The sequence below is a fragment of the Dunckerocampus dactyliophorus genome, chromosome 14 (genome assembly GCF_027744805.1).
Source record: "Dunckerocampus dactyliophorus isolate RoL2022-P2 chromosome 14, RoL_Ddac_1.1, whole genome shotgun sequence".
NCBI classification, from domain to species: Eukaryota; Metazoa; Chordata; class Actinopteri; order Syngnathiformes; family Syngnathidae; genus Dunckerocampus; species Dunckerocampus dactyliophorus.
The window spans coordinates 11,926,355-11,948,678 of NC_072832.1; the positions used below are offsets into that span (position 1 = coordinate 11,926,355).

At 41.2% G+C, this 22,324-nt stretch overlaps 2 protein-coding genes across 4 annotated transcripts; one reads left to right on the plus strand and one right to left on the minus strand.

Moving 5' to 3' along the window:
- Window positions 1-441: 441 nt before the first annotated feature.
- Window positions 442-19,374, minus strand: kif16bb (kinesin family member 16Bb). 2 transcript variants are annotated; one of them, XM_054798737.1, is made up of 19 exons: window positions 19,228-19,374; window positions 19,106-19,169; window positions 18,927-19,028; window positions 18,743-18,859; window positions 17,738-17,838; window positions 16,110-16,225; window positions 15,863-16,005; window positions 15,443-15,611; window positions 14,443-14,565; window positions 14,143-14,318; window positions 13,991-14,056; window positions 13,852-13,911; window positions 7,747-7,866; window positions 7,535-7,586; window positions 7,297-7,434; window positions 6,042-6,124; window positions 5,378-5,457; window positions 3,586-3,655; window positions 442-3,087 (listed from the first exon to the last, which is right to left on the minus strand). In XM_054798737.1, exons 1-19 carry the CDS (start codon window positions 19,272-19,274, stop codon window positions 883-885), a joined length of 4,032 nt encoding a protein of 1,343 aa, XP_054654712.1. In that variant the 5' UTR covers window positions 19,275-19,374; the 3' UTR covers window positions 442-882. The 2 variants fall into 2 exon arrangements, with proteins under 2 accessions (XP_054654712.1, XP_054654714.1); XM_054798739.1 differs by lacking the exon at window positions 13,852-13,911.
- On the plus strand, window positions 18,892-21,401 carry mad2l1bp (MAD2L1 binding protein). Of its 2 annotated transcripts, none has more exons than XM_054798741.1 (3): window positions 18,892-18,983; window positions 20,426-20,670; window positions 20,795-21,401. In XM_054798741.1, the coding sequence occupies exons 1-3, from the start codon at window positions 18,938-18,940 to the stop codon at window positions 21,317-21,319; spliced, it is 816 nt and encodes a 271-aa protein (XP_054654716.1). In that variant the 5' UTR covers window positions 18,892-18,937; the 3' UTR covers window positions 21,320-21,401. The 2 variants fall into 2 exon arrangements, with proteins under 2 accessions (XP_054654716.1, XP_054654715.1); XM_054798740.1 differs by lacking the exon at window positions 18,892-18,983 and adding an exon at window positions 19,875-20,053.
- Window positions 21,402-22,324: the final 923 nt, after the last annotated feature.

Below are 22,324 nucleotides of genomic sequence, written 5' to 3' on the forward strand. Positions count from 1 at the left end.
GCAGAAGAGTCTTCGCCTCTGAATACAGAGAATCACATCCTTCCTTTTAGAGCATCCTTTTGATTGCTCTTTACATTGAGTAGGTATTATCCTGGAGTGGGCAATGTCACCATTAGCAGATGTGCAAATGTTGAATAGCCCAAGTACAGAATAGGCTCATTATAAACTCAGACAGAATAAATATACAGTACTTCAACTGCAAAGTTAATATGCAAAATACAGTACTGAGGATAGGGCCTTGAAGCTAATCAGAGGGAGGTGATAAAGAGTCTGATTTAGACGACTGGGGGGGGGAAGAAAAAAAAAAAAAAAAAACACAGAAAGGAGTGAAATGAATTTGAAATCAAATTTGCTTCCCAATTTGTAGGCTGAACAGTCACAAGCTGTTTGGGTCTGTGGTAAATAAACTCCAAAAGGAGCAGTGGGATTACACATTCCTTTTATTTACATACTCCCAGAAACAACAGAACTGTTTACAATTACATAAAATATTCAATCTGAAAAACCTGACAAGCATATATAAGTTAAATCACAACATTTATTCAAGATAACTAAAATCCTTTAAAAAAAATAGTAAATATTGTAGTATCTATCACACTAAACTTACATACAGTTTATGGTCCTACTGAACCACCATTGTGTAGTATGGTAAAAGAACATGGGGGTAGTCGTGGTGGCTAAAACAAATTGAAAAGAACAATTGTTCAAGCATTTTAAAATTGTACAAGCTAAAGTCGTGTTATATAAAATTTCAATTTTATGCAGAGAAGAATCAAACATCAAAATCGGTCATGGTATTCATCGTCACAGGTGTCTTTCGCTCTGGTTGGGAATTCTCAGTATGTCTTCAAGCTGAGCAGCTCATTACTGTCTGTCCGTTGTTCAGACATTTGACAAATGATTAATCAGGCATGCAGCCTCGGTGGAGCAAAGGAAAGTTAATTTCCACACCTCTGCCTGTGGAGATAAATTAGAAGCATGGGCAAGCAGACTGGCTACTTTGGTCACACTTTCAGGGTGACCTCTGTCCCTCACATTTGAAAGGATTAACTCCAGTCTAACAGATCCGCACGCGTCTTCATCATGTACCAGCATGCAGCGCACATCTGAGCGCTGACGAAGACGCAAGTTGCGGAACTGGGGATGGCAGGCCTGTATAGAAACAAAGCGTGGGGTTGGATGAAAGAGAACCTCCTCCTGCACCAGACCTAGGTGGGTATCGGTAAGTATAAGCTGGGCCAGGATTTCAGCGTCACTAACGGAGCTAATGCAGACTTTTACGCTTGTGTATAGTAAGAGCTGCACCTCTCCGAGGGCAATGACAGTTTCTTCTTCCATGTTGCAGTGAAGAAGATAAACCAGATCTGCCAGACTCCTCTGAAACTGGCAGCACACCCGCAGACCAGCATCCAGCACAAGGTCTGGCACAGAAGCCTGTAAGTCAAACGACAATCTGTCCCCGAGTGTCCTCCAGTCATCATCAAATAGTGGGTGCTGAGAGACTCTGCTGTCCCCAGGATGTATGACCCCTAGTATGGCTGAGCACACCTCTTTGGTAAGCTTCCGGCTGTGAGTGTACACACCCAAGATGCTTTCCTCTGTTGAGCCCATTAAACGCAAACCGTGGCCTGCAAAGCTTATTTGCAACTCCTTCAGCTGCAAGAAGGGGAGCTGATGGAACAACACCAGCAGCCCAGATTCCGCAGTCAGTGTATAAAGACCCGCCTCCAAGAGGACCAGGAGAGCAGGACAAGGTTCAGGTTGGCTGCATTTGGCTGCATTCATCCAAAAGAGAGCTAAAATGTTCTGACTATCCAGCAGTGTGCTGGACAGAGCTAACTGTATGGAGGCTTTCAGGTCTCTCAATGAGAGGTTTTGTAGGTTAGCAAGGGGAAGGGGATAGTCAATCAACATCAGAAAAAATCTTTGGACCTCACTCTTTTGACCACATGCAGAGTTATCGAATGCCTGCTGCTCGTCTGTGGGTGCATGAATAATTGTTTTGTCTTTCACAGGTAGTAATTTAGTACTTATTTCCTCCTGTATTAAACCAATATCCATGTCCTGCTCTTGTAACTGCAGATCTGGAATACACTCCGATTTGATGTTATTTTGTGTCTGGGACAAGACTGGGCGTTGTGTGGCGTTTTGACGATCGTAGTCCTGCATAATCCTAGTAGCTTCACTTGCCCAAAGGTGGCCCTTTATCTCCATCTGGATGTGCTGTATCAGTGGTAGATCTTTGACCATTGAATACATGCGACTACCTTTGAAACGTGACAAGACATAGCTCCCTCGAACCAGAGGGAAGACTTGGCTGTCAATTACAGACATGACCTTGCTTTCCCTGACGAGAGAAATTAGATGATTGGACCAGCAGGCCACAAAAGGCTTTTGTCTGTCTTTCTTTTCTGTCTTTCCAAGCGGCTGCAGTGCCATACTCCAAAGGAAATGCCGAGCATCTTGGGCAATCCAACTCACTCTGTTGACAAAGGCATTCAATCCTGATTGTTGAACTTCAGCTCCCACAGGGACTTCGGCCTCTGTTGCATACTGCTCCAAACATTCACAGTCTGTCAAGTCTCCACAGCCCAGTCGTGCCTTCAAGATAGTTTCCTCAGATAGAGGGCAGGATCCCTGACTGCCGAGAGCATGTTCCTTGAGCTGAGGAGTGCTGGCCTGTTGGGGGCAAGATATGGAGCTATCTCCCCCTGTATGCTGAAGGTGGGACACGTTGCCTAATGAGCTCCCACCAGAGCCAGGTCTCCCCTTGTAGCACTGAGCCACAACTCCTTGGATCTCATTAGCATTCCCCTCTGGCTTCATGACACATCCATCACCTAGGCCCAGGACACTTGTCTGCTGGAGGCTGGCATCCCCTGACCACACCTCCTTTCTTGTGCAACGTGCTACTTCAGCCACGTTCTCCGCTTCCCTCGAAGGGTGCTCAGACATGAGCTCTGGCCGTGATTTATGACACCGAACCGTCTCCCATTCCAGGTCACCCCTGGTGCTTACCCCATTCCGTTGTGTCTCTCCTTCCAAATTGAAACTAGTCGGAGGGACAGGACATTTTCCAGGTACTTCCTAGTTTATATTGTGTAGGTGGACAAAAAGAGAAAAGTAAGATTTTGTGTTTCTTTCATGCAAAGTACAATAATTAGTTTTCAGTAGAGGCTACCAACAAAATATACAATTATACAGAAATGCATTACATAAATGCACATGAAAATACATATGAAAATATATTTCAAAAGTGCCCTTGATGCAATATTTTCCCCCCAAATGCATCATTTCTTTTAAACCCCCGTGGGAGAGTGTAATAAGGTGTAAACATGTGCATATTCATCAACCAGAACGAGCTAAGAGAAAAATAATTTCATGCCTCATAAAAAAAATGTATTGGGCCCCAGCTATAGTGGGGATAGGTGTTAGCATTAACTCTGTTTTGCAAATACACCTCACTTCAGTGGATGATAAATCTCAAGACACTGCAGCACAAAATCCTTCTACACATTTATTTTATGGTTTCTTTTATCGTCATGAAGCGCAATTGCTGTACATGTAGGAAGTATGTACACTTACTGTCATTAAGTCAGAAGAGCAAGTCACCAGTTTTGACTGCGTTGTCCTTGAGGTAAGTACATCAACCACACTGAAAAAAGGCATATTAAAGTGTATATTAATCAACAATTCAATTATTCATGCTGACATGAACTGGCATTTTTTTTTAAATGTCATTAATTGGTGTGAAACGAGAGACTTTAAATTTATGGCTACAGCTATGACTGCAACAACCCTCACAAAAAGCAGCCTGGGTTGGTGGAAAAGAGTCAAAATTGCTGGATAAGAGTAGAGACACTACCAGCTGTGGAAAAAAAAAACATTTAAAAAAATCGTATATTTTCTTCCCGGCATAGAAGCATATAAAAGGTTTTCCATTACAGTTGAGCATTGACGTGTGATTAAGGTCGACTGTAAGAGAATGTAAACTTTAGAAAAGTACTTTTGGCAATTTAATTTAGGCTGCTATGAAAGCTTAACATTTTACTATTGTGCGGAAAAGGTTGGAAAACTTTGTGTTAACAGGCCACAGCATTGTGCGTCACTGTCCATTTAAATACACAAATACTGTAAAGCAGAGCCCGCCTTGCAAAAGACGCTGAATGGCATTGTTTTCACCATTGTCTTTAATTGGTAAGATAGCATGTCACCCAATTTATATGGTTAAAAAAAAAAATCTGAACATATATAACCACGATTAAAAATCCTGTAAAATAAGAAAGGAACGTAGTAATAAATTATAAATAAGTTTGCACACAATAACTTTGTACATTAGCTACATTTATTCAGCAATGAATTCTTTACTTGCGTATCTTGCTTGCTGCTGTAACAAGTGAATTTCCCTGCTGTGGGATTAATAAAGTACAATACATTTACACTATGCAATATCTTTCTACAAAACCTAGTAAACTATAAAATACCGATATGCAGTATATTAAACTGTACACAAATGATGAGGCTTATCTTATCATTTCTGGTAATATTAATTGGGCATTGCTTTACATTTGAGTCGATGTGAGCGTTTTCATTTTAAGAGTTCATCGTGATTATTAGTTTTAATTATATTGAAGGTGACATTTTCCTCGATGTTTTGGTTCCCCCTCATTGTGGCCACTGCGCCCCTCGCATCTGCCTATATTGCCCAATGGGTCAGCCGGCTCTGCTGTAAACATACGTTTGACAACTAAAATTAGCTCATTAAGGACCGTGTGTAGACCTCATAGCCGACGACCGCTGTGACGGATAAACAGGTCGGGGAGCATCGACTCCATCAGGCTATGATACAGAAGTACCTGAAATCTTAAAATATCCTTATTAATTCTAGAACCAAAGCTTCTGTGACCTATTCCAAAACTGCAAGGGCACATGTTGCAATACCCTGTCCAGGCATTTGGACTCTACTTTGCACACTAGTACAGACAAAAACACGGTAATCTGCACATCCATCATGTCCTCTTTTTACATCTTCAAAGAGCATAGTTAGAAGGTTTTGGGCAGGTAAATGTCAAGTGAAGAGTGATGTTTTTAAAGAAATGGGACACGACGCAGTTCACTACCGACTGAACTATAGATGCCGACCTGGGACGCCCCCTCAGCTGTCTGGACCAGCTGTGATTTACACTGGCACAGCTTGAAGTACTTCAGGTTGCCGTGTTCATTTGCATGTTCTCACTTCACATTGAAATGCTGCCATGATTTATTGCTTTGACTTTGCGCCGACACATTCTGCTAGAAAAGATGTCGCGACGTAAACTTGGTGCAACTGAAACTTCTTCACCTCAGAGGTTTTGTGCATATATGCTTCAATTCCTACCTTGGAGTGGCAAGCATGGTCTTGGAGGGATTTTGCGTTTCCAATTTTGGCCACAGGCTGATTCTCGACATCCGCACAGTCTGTAGAGATCAGAATGAGACAAGACTAATGAAAACAAGTCAATAACAAATTGATTGATTCTGTTGCATTTGGCCTAAGCCTATAAATGTTTGAATTCTAGGCGTTCAGCTGAAAAGGTTGAGCTGGTCTAATTGTGTGCTCAAACATTGAAGCAAAGTGGTAAATAATTATGTTAATCTTACAGAAAAATGTACTTACAGTATTTGTGATTATAGACTGGATACATTTTCATTCACTCTTTCGTTATAATTACATAACAGTTGGTGCAGCACCAGTATTATATGTCTCCTCAATGCTATGCATTCAACTGAGAATTCTAATTAATTTCAATTTTCTATACATTTTGTATTCATTGCTAGATTCTAAATAGCAACATTTTATGTTTTGACACATTAAAAAATGAAGTACATTGTACAAACAAAAAAAAACAGGAAGAAAGGAACAAAAAAAATGACATCCCTATTGCATTAGCAGAAGGCAATTAAATTCTGAATGTGGCGTTCAAAAGTTTTTCCAATGACAGTCCAATTCATCAGAGCACACCGACAAGTGCATGTCTGCTGTGGTCAGGTTCCATCTGCACCTGCTGTTGCTCTCTGAGGTGGGCAGCTTCGGTGGGGTGGTTAAAGCGTAATGTGGTTCTTCTCCCAAGCTGTATGATGGCACCTGAAGGGAAAGTGGTGAAACCTTTGAGAGTGGCAAATCACCAAGCTACCTGAAGTATTTGAAATAAATAATGCAAGCCCTACTAAGACAGGTGCAGCAATTAAAGATTTGAGGCTCTTCACATGATTTGCCACAGAGTAATGATAGAGTGTCAGAACACTATCCATAATGCATGAAAAGTTACTAAGCACAGACTTGGCCGATGGAAACCTTCCTGTCAATGTTTCAATGCAGTGAAGTGTCTGCACCAAAACTCGCTAGCGTATAAACGGCGCAAAAGTTGGCCTACATTTTCTCAGCTCGCCAAACGAGAGCAACTTGCCACGAAGAAAGCAATTTCCAAAGTGATTGGCAGTGACCTAAACCACAGAATGATCTACCAGAGAAAATGGGCTTGATAATTCTGAAATAGTGATAGACTTGATGTGATATTAGGGTTTATATATCAAACCCACACTCATGCAGTCACATTCAGAGATTTTCTCAAGGCCTCCTCTGCAATCTCCACCTCCTGGCTGTCTCCAGCAAATTCTAATCTTGCAACTACAAATGACTTAGACGAGTGACAAAGCACCTGCGAGGGCAGCCGGTGATAGATTCCAGCAGCTTTTGGACTGAAAATTACTACCATTTGTTCAAGAAAATGCCTTCAGATACAGCTGTTTGTGAAGGGGATATTGGATCAGCTGAAATGGATATAAAAAACGGAGGCTAGCATAGCTGGGCGCTGCGCTTTTCAAATCAGTGTGCTGTTATCTCTCAAAAAAAGCAAAGCCCTGTGGAGGAGGAAGAGGCAGTAAGCCAGAAGGCTCCAAGCCCCTGCGAGCAACGCCCGTCAGGTTAGGAGTTGCTCCTCTGCTTGGCTCCGTCTTTTGAAAGGGTAATGCTGGGCCACCACTTGAAACCTGTGGGCCCTAATCTAATCCATCTGCCAATTAAAAATGGGCCTAGGGCTTTGTCCAGGGCTACTCACTCTTCAGCATGTTTATTAAGAGAAACGGCATCTGTCTTGTGAAGAGCTGTGTACAGAATGCACCCACGCCAAGCATGTGATGCTTGCAGGGGACAACATACAACATACAATATCAGATGTAGCTTTCTTTATAATAGTAACTAGGAAAACCTTTTATTCCTTTCTCTCCCATTCTTGAGAGAATATAAGGTGAGCTTACCCTGAGTCAGTTGACAGGGATGAGTTACCACAGCGCAATTGACTGAACACACTGCACCCTCCTGAGGGATGAGAGTCACAATCCCAGCGTGGTTCTCAAACACATAGTGCTCACCGCCGAGCCCGCTCGCACCAACTGCTGCAATACAGCATAGACATGGAGAAAAAATATGTTTATCTTCAGCCAAACCAATAGGTAATGCAGCAACATGCAATATGCTGTAGTAACCCTGACTCACCAATATCCACACCGCAGGATGCTTTGTTAGGGTTTATCAGGGTTTTGCCTTCCTACAGTGGTGATAAATCAGGAGACAATATGTTTGAACTAAGATGTTTGGTATTGTTCTGCTGTAATTATAAACAGCCGTAGACCGTGGCTGGTGATTAATTCTAAAACAAAAAAAGCTGACTGATTGTGAGAATTGTTAAGATGAAATGCTCCATTCACTTTCAAATAATAGAGACTGATGCCAGTGCTGAGCAAGTCCTCATCAATGCCTATCAGATGGGGAAGCTGGCAGTCCAAAACCACCGCACTCCCTTCCTTCTTCAGAGCCACCGCCTCCTCCTGTGGGACACAAGAGATCATTCTGAGAAGGACAGAGAGGCTCTCGATAGCCTGTAGAGGAAATGGCCCACAATAATAATGAAAAAACAGCTGACAGACATTTAATGGCAACCAGCAGAAAACTAAATTCTTTATGACTGCTCTTCCTAGCCTGAAGGCCAGAGCAGAATAGCCCAGTTCCAGCCATGTGTTGCCATGAAACAGTCGCGTGGCTGACGGCGAGAGAGACGCGATAAATCATTCAGATTACCGTGGCGAGAGTCAAACTGTACATTGTGTTCACCAAGCGAAAAAGAAGTGCCACCGGCTGTCTCTACACAATGGCTTGTATAACATGCGCCATTGCCACCAGTCATACATAACCATCACAGCCTGGATGTTGTCATTAACATTATCAAGCCTGAATATGTGCGTCACAATAAACTTATTCCACATCATTGATGGTGTCTGCTAAAGGAATGCTGTATTGAAGCCAAATAACCAGCTATATTTAGTTTGACTCAAGTCCAAGTCGTGTGACTCGAGTAAACACCTCATAGCAAATCAGATCGACCAGCATTGCAGAATAGACTGTTGGACTTTCCGGGTTCTACTGTAGTACACACTGGCTTGATAAGAACTAAAATGTTCCTGACATGATATTGTTAGCAAATCATATAGAGAGCTGCACCAATTAATCGACAACTATTTTGGCATTTAATAATTTTTTTTTCATTTTTTAATGTAAATACCCTCGCTACATTGCGGTTCATCTTTCATCAGATTAGCCGATTTTTTTAAGTGCAATTTTGCACTTTAACAGCGTATGAACGCGCATTGTGTTCTGCATCCTTGTGGTGTATTAGAGTGATCTATTGGTGCTCTGTTGCATGGGTCTGTTATTGTATTTACTACTGCTGCCAGTAGAGGGTGCTGTATACTCATCTGAGAGTTGAAGATGTGTCCACTTCGTCTCTATGTATAGAGCCACAACAGTCCTGATTGGCTACTGGAGAACCCACCATTGTGTTCTGCGTTCTGATTGGCTGTAAACCATTGTCAATCAATCTCCTTCGTGCAGGACTGCCAGTTTCCCGTTGTATGATCGCCAGCTGCTAGTGATCATACATTCTGAATGAAGGCAGAAGTTACGCAGCTGTACCCGAAATACTGTAAATGAATCTTCGGTTCATGGAGGACAACGAGGAGGCACAGGTTTTAACAAGGATACAAAAACACTACAGCCTAACGGCGCCAGGACAAGCTACGATCAGGAGTGAGTCACTTATGTGTCCAATCTCATAAGTTGATCATTAAAATTCAAACAAAATTTGAACTTTGAGAGTGTTTAAACAAGAGAGAAATGTGATAAAATGTTGATGCCTGTGAGAAAAGTGTATAAAGTGTATGGTGAGGGGTTTTACAGCCTTAAGATATAATTGTACAAAAATATACCGTAGTTGGCTACTTCGCGGATTTTACTTATTGCGGGCTATTTTGGGAACCTATCCCCTGCGATAAACAAGGAAAGACTGTATCCTCTGATTTCAGCCTCTCAAATGTGAATTTTCTCACTTCTTTAGTCATCCATAAAAGCATACCCAATATCTTTGCATTTTAGGCAATACAAGATATTGACACACTCTGGAAAAGAGTGATTGACATTTTTGCCTCTTTTCTGATATGTTGTGGACCAAACCACACAAAGTGTTTGTGTTAGGTTTATATTGATTTGGTCCGTCTGGGGCCTAACCGATTACTCAATAGAAACAAGCTTCAGATTAATCAGTAACAGTCCTAATTCTATAGTCGAATACAAAAGCGCTAATCCTCTAGTGTTCCTTTGACTACATCCAACAATTGTATTTAGGGAAAAGTCAAATCATCAGAGAGTGATGAACATTTTTTTTATGTCAGGATAGGATAACACGGTTAGAGAGGACCTGAGGGGCTGCATACAGTATTTGTTCAGCAAGTAATTATCCACTTATTTGACAAGAAATTAAATTTAAACTGGGTTCAAAAGGGCACACAGTATTAAACCATAGAAGAGAAAATTAACTTCAGTCAAGTGTTCATGGCGAATAACCTCCCCCAGGGCTGTGGCTATGGAACACTAATCCAGAGTCTACAGTGCCCCTAGAAGAGGTATGCCTCTGTTAAGATAGTGGACTAATGCTACACATTACCATAAGCAGGAAACCTTGCATATGGAGAATTGTAAACTCGATACAACTACTTCCTGGCTCTTTCAGTTCCCATCCTGCACCTTTTGCGGGAATTGGACAGTGACAGAGATGTGTCCACGACAAAGACTGAAGAAATCCCTCGGGAGAGGTATCGACCTCAGTCCATTACTTAATTAAAAGAGATTCTTCACGGACTTCATTAGAAGTTGGGCAAAACCAAACAGATTAATGCACGGTGTCACATTCCTCGGACACCGAGAACAGATTCGCCTCACATTCGGGCATGTGGCAGGGAAAGCTGATCTACACCCGGTCAGTCAGTCAGTGTGCTATGCTGACCAAAAGGAAAAACAAAACAAAAAAAAACCTAGAATCTGCTTTTCAACAGAAGCAGCTAGCGAACGTACTGTAATTAATGTTGCCGTTTGCTATCATCTGTAGTTCGGCACGTTTCTCCTCAACACTTTGACAGCTTTAAGTTACAAATATAGAGTACATATTAAACAACTAATGACTGAATATACCCATCAGACTTGTCAGGTAGAGCAACTTGCCAGCTCTGCTGACATCGGCAATGAATTTCAAATCCCCCAAAAATAACATATATGCTTTCCTCCATCAAAATATTGATTAGATTGAATACTATATAAAAAAAAATATATATTTTATATATATATATATATATATATATATATATATATATATATATATATATATATATATATATTTAATTGTGCAATGTGCAACGCATCACCGAAGACTCGGGCAATCAGCTGTTTGACAGTTGACAAATTGTGGCCAATGTTTTCAATTTAAAAAGAAGTGACAAACTTGCAAATAAATCCTGACAAATTTAACAAATATCAGGGTGGAGTAGAATGCAAAAAAGATGTTACTAAAAATGATAATTCAAAAAGATACAGCACAATACATTAATAAGCTCTGATATACAATTAGAAAAAGCGGAAGGTACACTTTTCTTCCCTGTTACTTTTCTTCCCTTCCTGTGCTGTTCAGGTACCACAAAGGCTTTCTGTGAGAACGAGAGAATATCGGAATCCCTTGTTTATCGTGGTTAATTTGTTCCAGAGCCAACGGTGATAAGTGAAAACTTTCTAAATACAGTTCAACATGATTAGAGCCCTCTAGACAGTCACCTTTACACTTGTATTACCCAATATAGTAGACAGAAAATAAGCATTTTAAGACATAAATAAGTACAAGCTGTACATAATACATAATAAGTACAAGCTGTAAATGTGTAAAGTGATGTTGGGGGTTCAGAGTTGAGTTTTAGCTTGCCATGGGGTATGGCTGCAACAGTAGATCGTGTTAGGCATGGTTGTTCATGTTCTGAGATTATTCAAACCCGCAATAAAAGCCTGTTGTTGTGCCTCACCAAACATTACTGACAGTGACCAGTGTAGAATACTACATATCATCCAAGAGTCTGGAGTTTGAGTGCCTTATTTGTATCGCTGTTCATTTCACCATTTGTTTGAAAATGCTTCATTTAGACAAAAAATAAACATTTGCTAAAATATGCATTTATTTATTTTTTTTTTTTTTACTAAAAACAGCATAATTCGTCATTTTTGTAAAAAACTTGATAGACTTGAAGTGACGACTGTACAATAACATAACTAAAATCTGAGTATAAACAAGGATATGCGACCAGTCCAGGGTGTACCCCACCTGTCGCCCGAAGTCAGCTGGGATAGGCTCCAGCATGCCCCCGCGACCCTACAGAGGAGAAGCGGTATAGAAAATGGATGGAATAGTTACGAGGTTTAATAGTTTTATACCTTTGCAGTCTGACCCCAATTTAAATACAGAACTCAAAATATATACACATTGCTTTTAGTCAGCCTGTACTTAATAGGCCTATCGGGAATTTCAGCATGTTTTCAGCAATAGAATTAAACAAAAAAACTGGTGTGTGACAAGTGTTTGTTTAAATGATGAAGTATATGACAGAAACACGGGGACTCTCACTCTAGCGTCAAGGTGGAACATGGAAGCGGAACATTTAAAAAAATAAAGAAAGAAATAAATAAAGAAAAAGTTTGCATACATTCCACCAATGTGCTAAAAATTGTCAAGTGGTGTGTGAAGATGCAGCTGATTGAGCTTCTCTTTTCCCAGTTAAGCAGCAACTCCACCTCCGTTGTCTGCCAGAGTGTTCCGTAACAAAATCCCACTTATTTTTCACCCACACAAAATGCAAATGTACTGGGAGACAAATGTCAAATCCATAAAGTCGTTCATCAAATGCTCCTAGTTTTGGCTCCACCAGAGCACCTGCTGGTCACCAGCACGGTGGCCTTTCACTGAGATGTCACAAAGTGTCCGCAGGGAAGCAAAACATATTGCATATATTACTGTCAAACCGACCATTTTTACCTCAAAAAAATAGATAATACCGATATGAAGCCCTTTCATAAACGTGCCTGACAGTGCAAGATAAAATTGCCACAGGTCAATAATCAAGATTTCTTAATCAGGAGCAGTGACAACGGCTAATGACTTCTAATACATTGTTATGAATGGTAGGCTGTCAAGACCCCAAATGTCACCTGCTAACCATCTTATATAATACTATACCAATTACACACACAGTCTATAAGTGACATTAGTGATATTGACACATAAATGTATAGACCCAAAAATGTACCAAATCACTTGTGGGTTCACCCAGTTAATATTTAAATTGTCATTGACATTGTCCAAAATATCAGTAGCAGCAGTGTGGAAAAACCAAAAACATGTGAAATGTTGAAAAGTATATCATTTAGTGCTTAATATTGGCCAATAAATCAACCCATACTTCTCATGACAGGCACGATTCTCAGTGTATGCATAATAGAACAGCCTACAGCAGTACTTGGCTAACTATGATGAGGCCCAAAATGATGACATTTGGTGTGATTTGGGAGGTTTGGCACACATTCACCAGATGAAAATTGTTCAGCACTCGCTGTGAATTGTTGAACACTAGCATTTTCTTCCCCAAGCACCTCAGGGTTTTTGGATGCTCACAGCCTCAGAAGCAATATTAGGTTGCAAGAGAGGGCATGTCAGTTTGGTTTCTCTTTGCCAGGCTTCCAAACACTGTCGCACTCTCACCTGAGGAGTATTTCAACAACTCAGCTTTTGGGTGTCATTTAAATCTTAAAATATGCAACATTATATTTCATGCTAGGCTGACTCTCTCTCTCTCCCTCTACTGCTTAACACTTCCAACATTTCTGGCTGTTTGCAGGCGCTGCAGGGACACCAACTGGTGAGGTGACTTGACTGCAACCACAAGTGTCTCCATAAGCGTTGCGGCGCGGAAAGATTGCTGAAGTAAATAATTACTGTAGCGAGTAGAGAACATGAAGCCAACATTGCATTTTAAGCTATAATCCAAGCAACTATCGATGATTGCTCAAGAAACTTGTACTCATTTGAGGGCACTACTGTATATTTTTCGATGTGAAACAACAGATGGACTACAAACGTTTACACTGTGTTTAAAATCAAGAATAAAATGATTGCTGCACCTCAGTCATGTTTCCACCTTCTAACTCATGTCTCATAAGTACAGTATAAGTAATATGTCTCATATTTGAGGAGGTTTACTGGGAATTACATTTACTACATTACATTTCCTTACACGTAACCTTTAATGGTCTCACTTTACAATAAGGTACACAAAAATACAGTAGTTACTGAGGAACTAATGAGTAATGAGTAGTAGTTAGGGTTAGGTAGGTTCGTTCCTCAACTACTGTAATTTTGTGCAACAACGTATGTTCAGTAACAATTGTTGTACCTGCAGAATACCACGTGTCCCCTCCCATTTGCAGGTCCACTCCTTGGTTAGTGTACAAACCTGCAGAAATTAAAAGTTTTGCGGGAGTTTACAAGGAAGCACCCCAAAACTGTCCTTAATTTAGCACTAAGTGACTCACCTTTTCTTCAGTCTGATGCAGCTCCTCTTCCACCTTCAATGAGGAAGACCGCCCTCTGTGAGAAACCTGGAGATGACCCATGAGAATTAACCTTTGCAAAAGACCTGCAAATACTGTGCTTTTAGTAAAACTGAAAGCAAACCAAACCAGACCCGTTTGGCTTCTTCTAGTAGCTCCTTGAGCCTGGTAACCTCTGCCTTCAGCTCCCTGACCAATTTCAAACTGCCGTCTTCATTCACTGTCGGGGAGTTCACAATGTTTCGAGCCCGGCTAGCGTAGCGCAATGTGCTCAGGGTCTCGCCATAGTGCACATCCGCAGGGGATATGGCTGCAAGGAAAGGTCACCAGGGGGAAATGCACAGGTAGATGGCCATTAGTTAAATAAAGCATGACAAAAAAAATTATCTACAGTACATGCCAGATTAGCAAATATCCACAGGTAGAGTGCGTACTTGCAATCATGGTAGTCTTTGAGTTTCCACCCAGGCTGTCTTTCAGCAGCCATGTCAGCACAGAGTCTCTGTAAGGGATGAAGATCATCTTTTTGGTTGTCGGTTCTCCCACACTGAGGTCAGCTAGAAGTTCACACAAACGCACATGAATACATGAAAGTGTTGAATCAATATTGACAATTTGTGCCAGTTTTTTTTAGTATGCCCCTTAAATGAAATTTGTCACAGTAGCATTAAATACCATTTCCTTCTTTCCAGTGGTCTGGATCCAAAGTTCGATTTTTTTTTTCAGTGTAAAAAAAAAAAAAAAATGTACAAAACCAACTTAAAGCAAATTTGTTGAATGAGTACATTCTGGCTAGACATTACATAGAAAGAACCAAACAACTATAAGGTGTGTTAGAAACATGAATAAAACCATTTTATTTTATTCACATCCCTGATCTTATCAAGGAAAAAGCATCCTTGTTACTAGAAGTTACAAGGATAGCTTGGAGCTTCTTCAAACCGCAGCAGTGTCCAGACGTTTTCCACAGAAGGCCACATACAGAAAATAAAAGGATGCCATGTACATTAGCATAAAAATAATAAAACCGTTAGTGTTATTTCTATCAACAGTTCAGCTTTACATTGTGCCTTTTTGCTCTATTTTCCCTTTTTTTTGTTAAATTGTATTTTTTATTTTGACAGTGTTGCCACAGGCTAATAAAAGAGCCTTGGGCCGCACTTTGAACACCCCTGATCTATAGCGTTTTAATCTACTATATATTTAGAATAGACATGGCTAAATTGAGAAAGAATATACTTTAGAAATTGAACCTTTTGGCAGAATGTACACCACAATACTTTGCCACTTTGTGTCATTTCCAGTTAAAAGAAAGGTAATTATCAAGTAAAATATCACGGTAACACAAATTGTGGTCAGGGTGTCAGTCATTTCAAGTCAATGAGTGTGCTGGCGTAACAAATAACACCTTAAATAATGAAAAGAGCCTTTTACCCAAAGCTGAGATGACCGTGCCGAGGGTGACGAGGGATTTGTTAATGTTGGCGCCCTCCTTCAGCCTGATGCCAGAGGTGCGCGTGGCGTTCGCCCTTTCGCTGCCAGCCAGGTCGACCAGGTGGATCTTACTCAGCATTTCGCGCGGCAACTCAGCATCAAACCATGCCTGTGGCAAGGAAAAGTATCACAGAGGAATACTCGAGCACTTGCAGCGTGACAACAAAAGAGCTGCTTATGACGGGAAAATCAGCCTTTGAAGTTCCTTAAAAAAAAAAAAAAAAGTTCAGGACACCCAGCAGAGAAGCAGATTTAATTAGAACTCTTGTGAGATGGCCTTTATTAACCTTCAAAGAATTAAAAGAAACTTTTCAAATGTACTCCAATTCAACACATGGGCAAGCCTCCTCCATACCCCACCTGGGTGAAGCTGATGGTGAAGATGGCATGAGAGCGGCTACTGCAGTCATTCATCCCTGTGCTGGCAGTGATACGTTTGGTGTTCCCGACAGCTATCAACTCTTCCATATTCCTGTAGCTGTGTACCAAGTGCTTAGATAGATCTAAGCAAAGAAGTTGAAGCGTTTTTGTTTTTTTTTAATAGGAAATTACTTCAATTCAGCAGCAATAATAGAAAGGAGGAGGGGAAGGATCATAAAAATCTTACTCTCCACATATGGCCCATCCCTCGGGTGTTCCCGCACTCTTAGGCCTCCACCCTCCATGGTTAGAGTCTTCTTTTGGAGAAGATCATGCACACGTTCATTGTAGATCTCCATAAAGCTGGCGTCCACACAAACAACCAAAAAGGCAACATCCAAGGGTTTTGTTAATGACAGAACCAAGCAAGAACACAGAGCACAGAACTCTTTCAATAGCTCACAGGAGGTTTAAAGTCCAGTTATTTAGGAGTGCACTAGCAGTGATGGAACATATGCAATGGAGGTTTTGGCTCAACACATTACAGTAAATACTGCAGTGCAGCAAGCAATAGAAGAGAAAGGACAGGTCTCATCAGGATTGTTCCCTGTGTGAATGAGTACAGCAGCCTCTGGCTCTGCATTAGGAAGCGAAAAGGTCAAATTTTAGATTTTGTTTACAAACCAAAAGAACCAAAAGCTGCTTAAACCACAACAAGCCAGCTACATATCCCAGCTCCAACAAATGATTTTATAGTGCACATAACAGCTGAAGCGACAGTGCTCAGTCAACACACACCAACTGGTTACCTCAATTTGAGAAAGATTACTGTTTACTAGAGTTTGCTTTTAGACAATGCGTATGAAACCGAAGCATAACTGACACCAACTGAACATCAGGCACTGAAAAAGTAAAACTCTGGGGGAAAAGCACAACGAGTCTTCTTTGCAAGCGAAAAGAGGCATAGAGAGTAGGGCAAAGTGCACCACGAGGGTACTCAGCAGGTAGTGAGGTGTAAAGTGGCGCAATTGCTACTTTTTTTTTTTTTTAAACAAAAAAACATTTTCTTGTTTCACTGTATTAGTAGAGTTAGTTTGTGTTCATGTTGGTTCTGCAAACCATTGTGACAGTTTGGATCAGTTGATGCCAGCTTCTTTCCTAAACGCTGCAGAGGTGCTTTTGGGCAAAGGCGCCAACCTTGATACAGTTGCACAGTCCTTGAAGCATGCTGTGCAATACATCAATGTGCATGCGCATGTATGTGTAATTTGGACAGTGCAACCCTGTTGCGTATTAATAAAAAAGACAAAATCCAGTGTAAATTTAATTTCCCAATGGAGTTTAATAATGTAATTATGACAACTGACACAAGCTACTGTAAAAATGGTCAAAATGTCAAATCAGTATATGTTGCTTTCAAGTTTTAATCCAGTCATAACAGATCCTCTCTTGATCATGCTGGCCATGTCTGGTGAAATTGCCTAAATCCTTAGTTGAAAGGATCATGCACTTTATGCCCTATAGGACAATGGTCTATGTCAAGAGGGTGACTTAGGCCATTTTATTTTTTGCCTAAGTCAACATTTTTGATCGATTGATTGATGAAACATGAAACTCAATGGATTTTACTTCTCAAGTATCAGACCAGGCTAAAAAAAGGCAGGAGACGCAACTGTACATGATTTGCAAGCTCTTCAATTTAGCCCTGATGGCAAGTTCCAAGTACAAGCTTTCCTTCTCTGAGAACTCGGAGTCGGTTTTCCCAAAAAAAACTTGAAAATATGACTTAAGCCATTATTTTAATAAGGTAAAATTACCCCATTTCATACTTTGTACCTATATAAAAGTGCATAAAGATGCATGATATTGCCTTACCTGACTTCTGTGCGAAATGACACATTATAGTCGACCGAGCTTCTTTCAGATATGTTGGAGAACAAGCCTTCACAGATCCTTGGGATTAAACCTTTTTCCTCCTGCCGCAGTAAATGGGAGAAAGTGTTGCATTTAGAACAAAACGCTGTGGGTGACACGCTTTACTTGTTAAATGTGAGTGCCAATGCCTTGCTATTAACACAACAGCAGCAAGGAAAGGCAGTGGAACACCTTGCAACACAATATAAACCCACTGAAGCTTGGGCGCAATCTCTCGATCTCTTGTTTTAATTATACAGAAGCAGATAGCAAGCATTAGGAATGTTATGCAATTATCACAGAAGTTGACAGCAGCTGTGATGCTGTCCTGGTAAGACATTCATTTACCTCTTGGTAATGTGAAATCTACATGAGGGTGCAAGGTGGGAAATGGAAAAGCTACGGGCTGCTGCACTCATCACGTTTTCTGATTAGCGGAGGGAAACATTGAGACAAATGGAGTGCAAAGGAGGAACGTCTGATGAGGTCACTTTGTAATGTTGCAAAGTGTCAGTGTTATGCTCATGCTGGGTCAGCGCTGCCAGGAAGTTTTGCAGGGGAAGCGCCTCGTTGCTGACTATTGTATTAGAAGATGTGGATGTTAGATTCAGTAAATGCACAATCGGCGAGTGAAATATTAGGCACACCTGCACAATTTGATTAGGTTCCAATACAAAAGCCACATCAGAAATGTTGTCTTAATAGCGGCAATGATGTTTTGATCAAAAAGATCAATGTGCGGCATTGTCCATATCGTTTGTTTTTGGTGATTTTAGAAATGCACTGGATCATACAGAGAATATTTTACCTTAATTAATTAACTACTTTAGAGGGTGAAAAACATCTCTCAGTATGGCACAGTGTAGTTCAACACATGCTTATTGCTGACTGACACTGTCAGAGAGGTGTGCACAACAACAATAAATAATAAAAAATAATCAGTAGTAGAAGAATGAAATGCCTTACAGTGCGACCCATCATTGTGTAGGATTTCCCTGATCCCGTTTGTCCATAGGCAAACACACAGGCATTGAATCCCTCAAAAGCAGCTTTCAAGACGTCATGCCCCAAATCATTGAAAATCTACAGAGAAGAACGATTATGCAGACAACAGTGGATACAATGGGTTTTTTTAAAACTTCATAGTTACCGTCTCCTGGGATGCAAATGAGGATCTTCCTCTGTCGGTTGAATCATATGAGAAGTCGTAAGAAAAGATCTTTGTGTTCTTCTTCTCTTGAACAGATGATGGCTAGAGATTTCAAAAGCACATATTACTTGACATTAACATCCGTCTCGTGCCGCATTGCTGCTTAAAATATGCAGTACCTTATACAAAAATATAGTGTTCCCATCCAAATGGGTCACCTCCTTGGATGCCAGTTGCTGTTCTCTGTGGAGAAGCAATCATGTTAAAGTTAAACTAAGTAGTTCACTGTGTGTTCTTTTACCTTTTGTTAAGGGGACGAACTCGGACAGCGACACGAACTGAAGCCATGGCGGCAGAAAGGGCTGCGGCCTTCCGTGTGGAAAATGTGCGTGGGGACAGGGACTACGAGCATATGACTCCGACAGACCAAAACTCAATTAGACCACCTGTGCCCTGCCTCTTTAGAAATGATTTAGTTGTCATTCATCTGTTCTCCAGCAGAGGTCGCCGTTTACAAACTACAGTGTGATCCCTGCTTTCAAATCACACACAAAAATTCACATTTTGTGTGCTTATGCTCGTTTTGTATGTCTTTACCTGCTATTAGCAAATGTGTATGTTGTCTGCTTTCATTTTCATTCAACAAAATAACAAATATAGTGACACATTCCTGCACTGGCTAGACCATATCACATTAATATGTTTTTCATGTCATGCAACACCATTCTCCTTTACCCATCAACTCCTGCAATATTGTTTCGTTTTTTATGGTTGTCATTCAGTAGAGAATGAAATCTTTAAATGGTTTACTTACTGAAAATAAACACGTAGAGTACGCTCGTATTCTGAAGTATGCAACTGGGAAATCCCACACTTCCGATGAAATTTGAATGCACCATTACACTAATTGTCCCATGATGCATTGCGGCGGCCGGTTGCGAATTTTAAATGTGTGCAAGAGTGTTGGAGCTCTTCCGAAAATATCACATTTAATAATAGTGATAACATCCTAATAATGAAACAGCCCTCCTCTCCGCCTACTAAAAACAAAGCTGAAGAAATGGGTAAGACAACAGCAACGACGCTAACTGTTCCTGAGGATTCAACATGTTACGGTTACCCCGAAGGTAAATCTGATGTTTGTTTTTTTTAAGTACGTCCTCAACACGACTAAGAGAAACGTGATCAGGTTCACGGCGTCTAAAAGGAGATTAACACCATGTCCCAGTGTTCAAGCAATTTACTACAAGTGTGCAGTGTTGCAAATCAACCTTTTAGTTTCCTTAAAATTGTTTGAAAGGTTACTATGGCTGAAAAGATGAGTAACTATCAACTTTTTTGTTTGCATTTTCACTGGTGACCACAGTACTTTGCGCACCCTCGAGCACCGCCAGTTTCTGGATATTTATATGTTCTCGTTAATAGCTATCTTGAGTTTAGGAAAGTGGTCCACTGGTCATACCAATCACATTCGTTTCTTGCGTTTGACGGGTAACTAGAGGACGATGGCAGCGAAACATCCAGTCGTCAGCATTGCAAGACATCTGAGGGCGACGCAGAGATGGCGAGAAGGGCAGAGGAGGAGGGCTGCGTGAATGTGGTCTTCCCAGGAAGCGTGACCCAGGAAGGCTGCTGCCGTTTCGTCAGCGAGGTCCTCAAATGTGTATTATATCAGAGACAACAACTGCCCATGACCTTTGACCAGCTGGTATACTCTCAGAGGAAACAGCAAGACTCAATATCGGTGAATGTCAGATCATATTGCATATGCGTACATCATGTGTACATCTTTCTATGATGGAAAGCATAGAAAGATGTACACATTAGTTCTAATTATGCGTGAATGTGGTTGTTTTGTATCCTCACAGGATAAAGCTGTTGCGAGGCAAAGACAAACGTATTTTGCTGATTTAAAGTGGCGAAAGTGTCAGAAGACGCTACAGGACCTGGAGGAGCTGCTACAGCAGCTGGAGGTGCTGTTCTCCCTGAGCAAGGTTCCCCGGGTGCTGCTGCTCATTGGTGGATCCGTCGTCCTTCCCAAGGAGATCTACGAGATCAACATGGAGCAGCTGGTATTGGACAGTGGGGATCAATGCCTCCGGGTGTCATCATGCTTGAGACATCTCTTCCGCACGCTTTTTGTTGCTGACTTCTTGTCTGACACCAGACCGGTCCATTTAACGACAACCGCAGTATTAGCACTGGCCCACAGGGATTGTGGGGTAGGTTGGTTCCACCCTAAACTGCACTTTAAACTACCAACTTGCGTAAAAAACAAAATCATTGCACTTTCAAGTGATCCATGCAGCTGCAAGAACACGAAGACAGACACGGACTGTCAGGAATATGTTTGGTTTCAAGCACCCACTGCCATCAAAGGCTTTTGTCTCTGAAATGTATTCTGTATGCTGCTTTTTAAATTGGACGCCTTTAGAATATCTATTTTAAGACTTGATGTATGTACACAGTATGTATTTTAATGGATTAAGACTTTTTTAGGTTTACTGTAACTACCGCAAATGTATGAAAACAAATAAATTAATGCTTAATCTGTTTTATTTTGACTTGTTCCCCCCCCCCAAACAACCCATTCATTTTTCTTTGTTGGTGATTTAGCCTAAAAGACTAATGAATGTCAGTTCAGGAAGCTATAGACCATATCTGACATCTGTGAAAGCTGTTTCAAATTGATAAAGCACAATGAGCAAAGCCAACAGTCAATTCACATTTTTGTGTAATGTTCCCACTTCCTGTTTCAACTTCACCTGGTGTTATAACATTTGCCCCCCCCCACTCCAGTCTTCACACTCCCCCAGACTAGCAATCCACAACCCACCACTGACACCTTCCTTCATGTCACCGCTGCTTCCCACCCCCTCTAATCCAAACCCCACTGAGGAAATTAGCCCTGTGACTCTGACATCTGTCCAAGTGAAAAATCCTCGAGTTCTGACGACTTGTGCTGTTCAGATGACTGGGAACCTGAACTTCATCTTCAGCCTGAGTCTGAAGCTGGAAAGGTTACTGACACCATGGAAACATCCTGCATAGTGCTGGTGTCCAGGAAGTCCATCCCATCTGGCTTCAACAACTTCAGACCCATCGCCCTGACATCACACGTCATGAAGGTCCTAGAGAGACTCATGCTGGCTCTTCCCTGGACTCTCTACAGTTTGCATATCAACCTCATGTTGGTGTGGATGATGCTGTCATCTACCTGCTGCATCGTGCTCACTCTCACTTGGATGGCGGGAAGGGCACTGTGAGGATTATGTTCTTTGATTTCTCTAGTGCTTTTAATACCATCCAGCCCTTTCTAATGAGCGAGAAGCTGCTCGGGATGTGTGTCAGCTCATCCACTGTCTCCTGGATTACTGATTACTTGTCTCACAGTTCCC

What these genes read in the sequence shown, in the direction of transcription:
- kif16bb (XM_054798737.1), bottom strand. Translation starts at nt 19,274, where the DNA reads ATGGCTTCAGTTCGTGTCGCTGTCCGAGTTCGTCCCCTTAACAAAAG. An exon ending in CATTTGCATCCCAGGAGACG is followed by an intron (nt 18,860 to 18,926) that starts GTAACTATGAAG and finishes TCTTCTCTGTAG; the next exon opens with ATTTTCAATGATTTGGGGCA. An exon ending in TGCATCAGACTGAAGAAAAG is followed by an intron (nt 13,912 to 13,990) that starts GTGAGTCACTTA and finishes TAATTTCTGCAG; the next exon opens with GTTTGTACACTAACCAAGGA.
- mad2l1bp (XM_054798740.1), top strand. Translation starts at nt 19,942, where the DNA reads ATGAAACAGCCCTCCTCTCCGCCTACTAAAAACAAAGCTGAAGAAATG. An exon ending in ATGTTACGGTTACCCCGAAG is followed by an intron (nt 20,054 to 20,425) that starts GTAAATCTGATG and finishes ACGGGTAACTAG; the next exon opens with AGGACGATGGCAGCGAAACA. An exon ending in AACAGCAAGACTCAATATCG is followed by an intron (nt 20,671 to 20,794) that starts GTGAATGTCAGA and finishes GTATCCTCACAG; the next exon opens with GATAAAGCTGTTGCGAGGCA.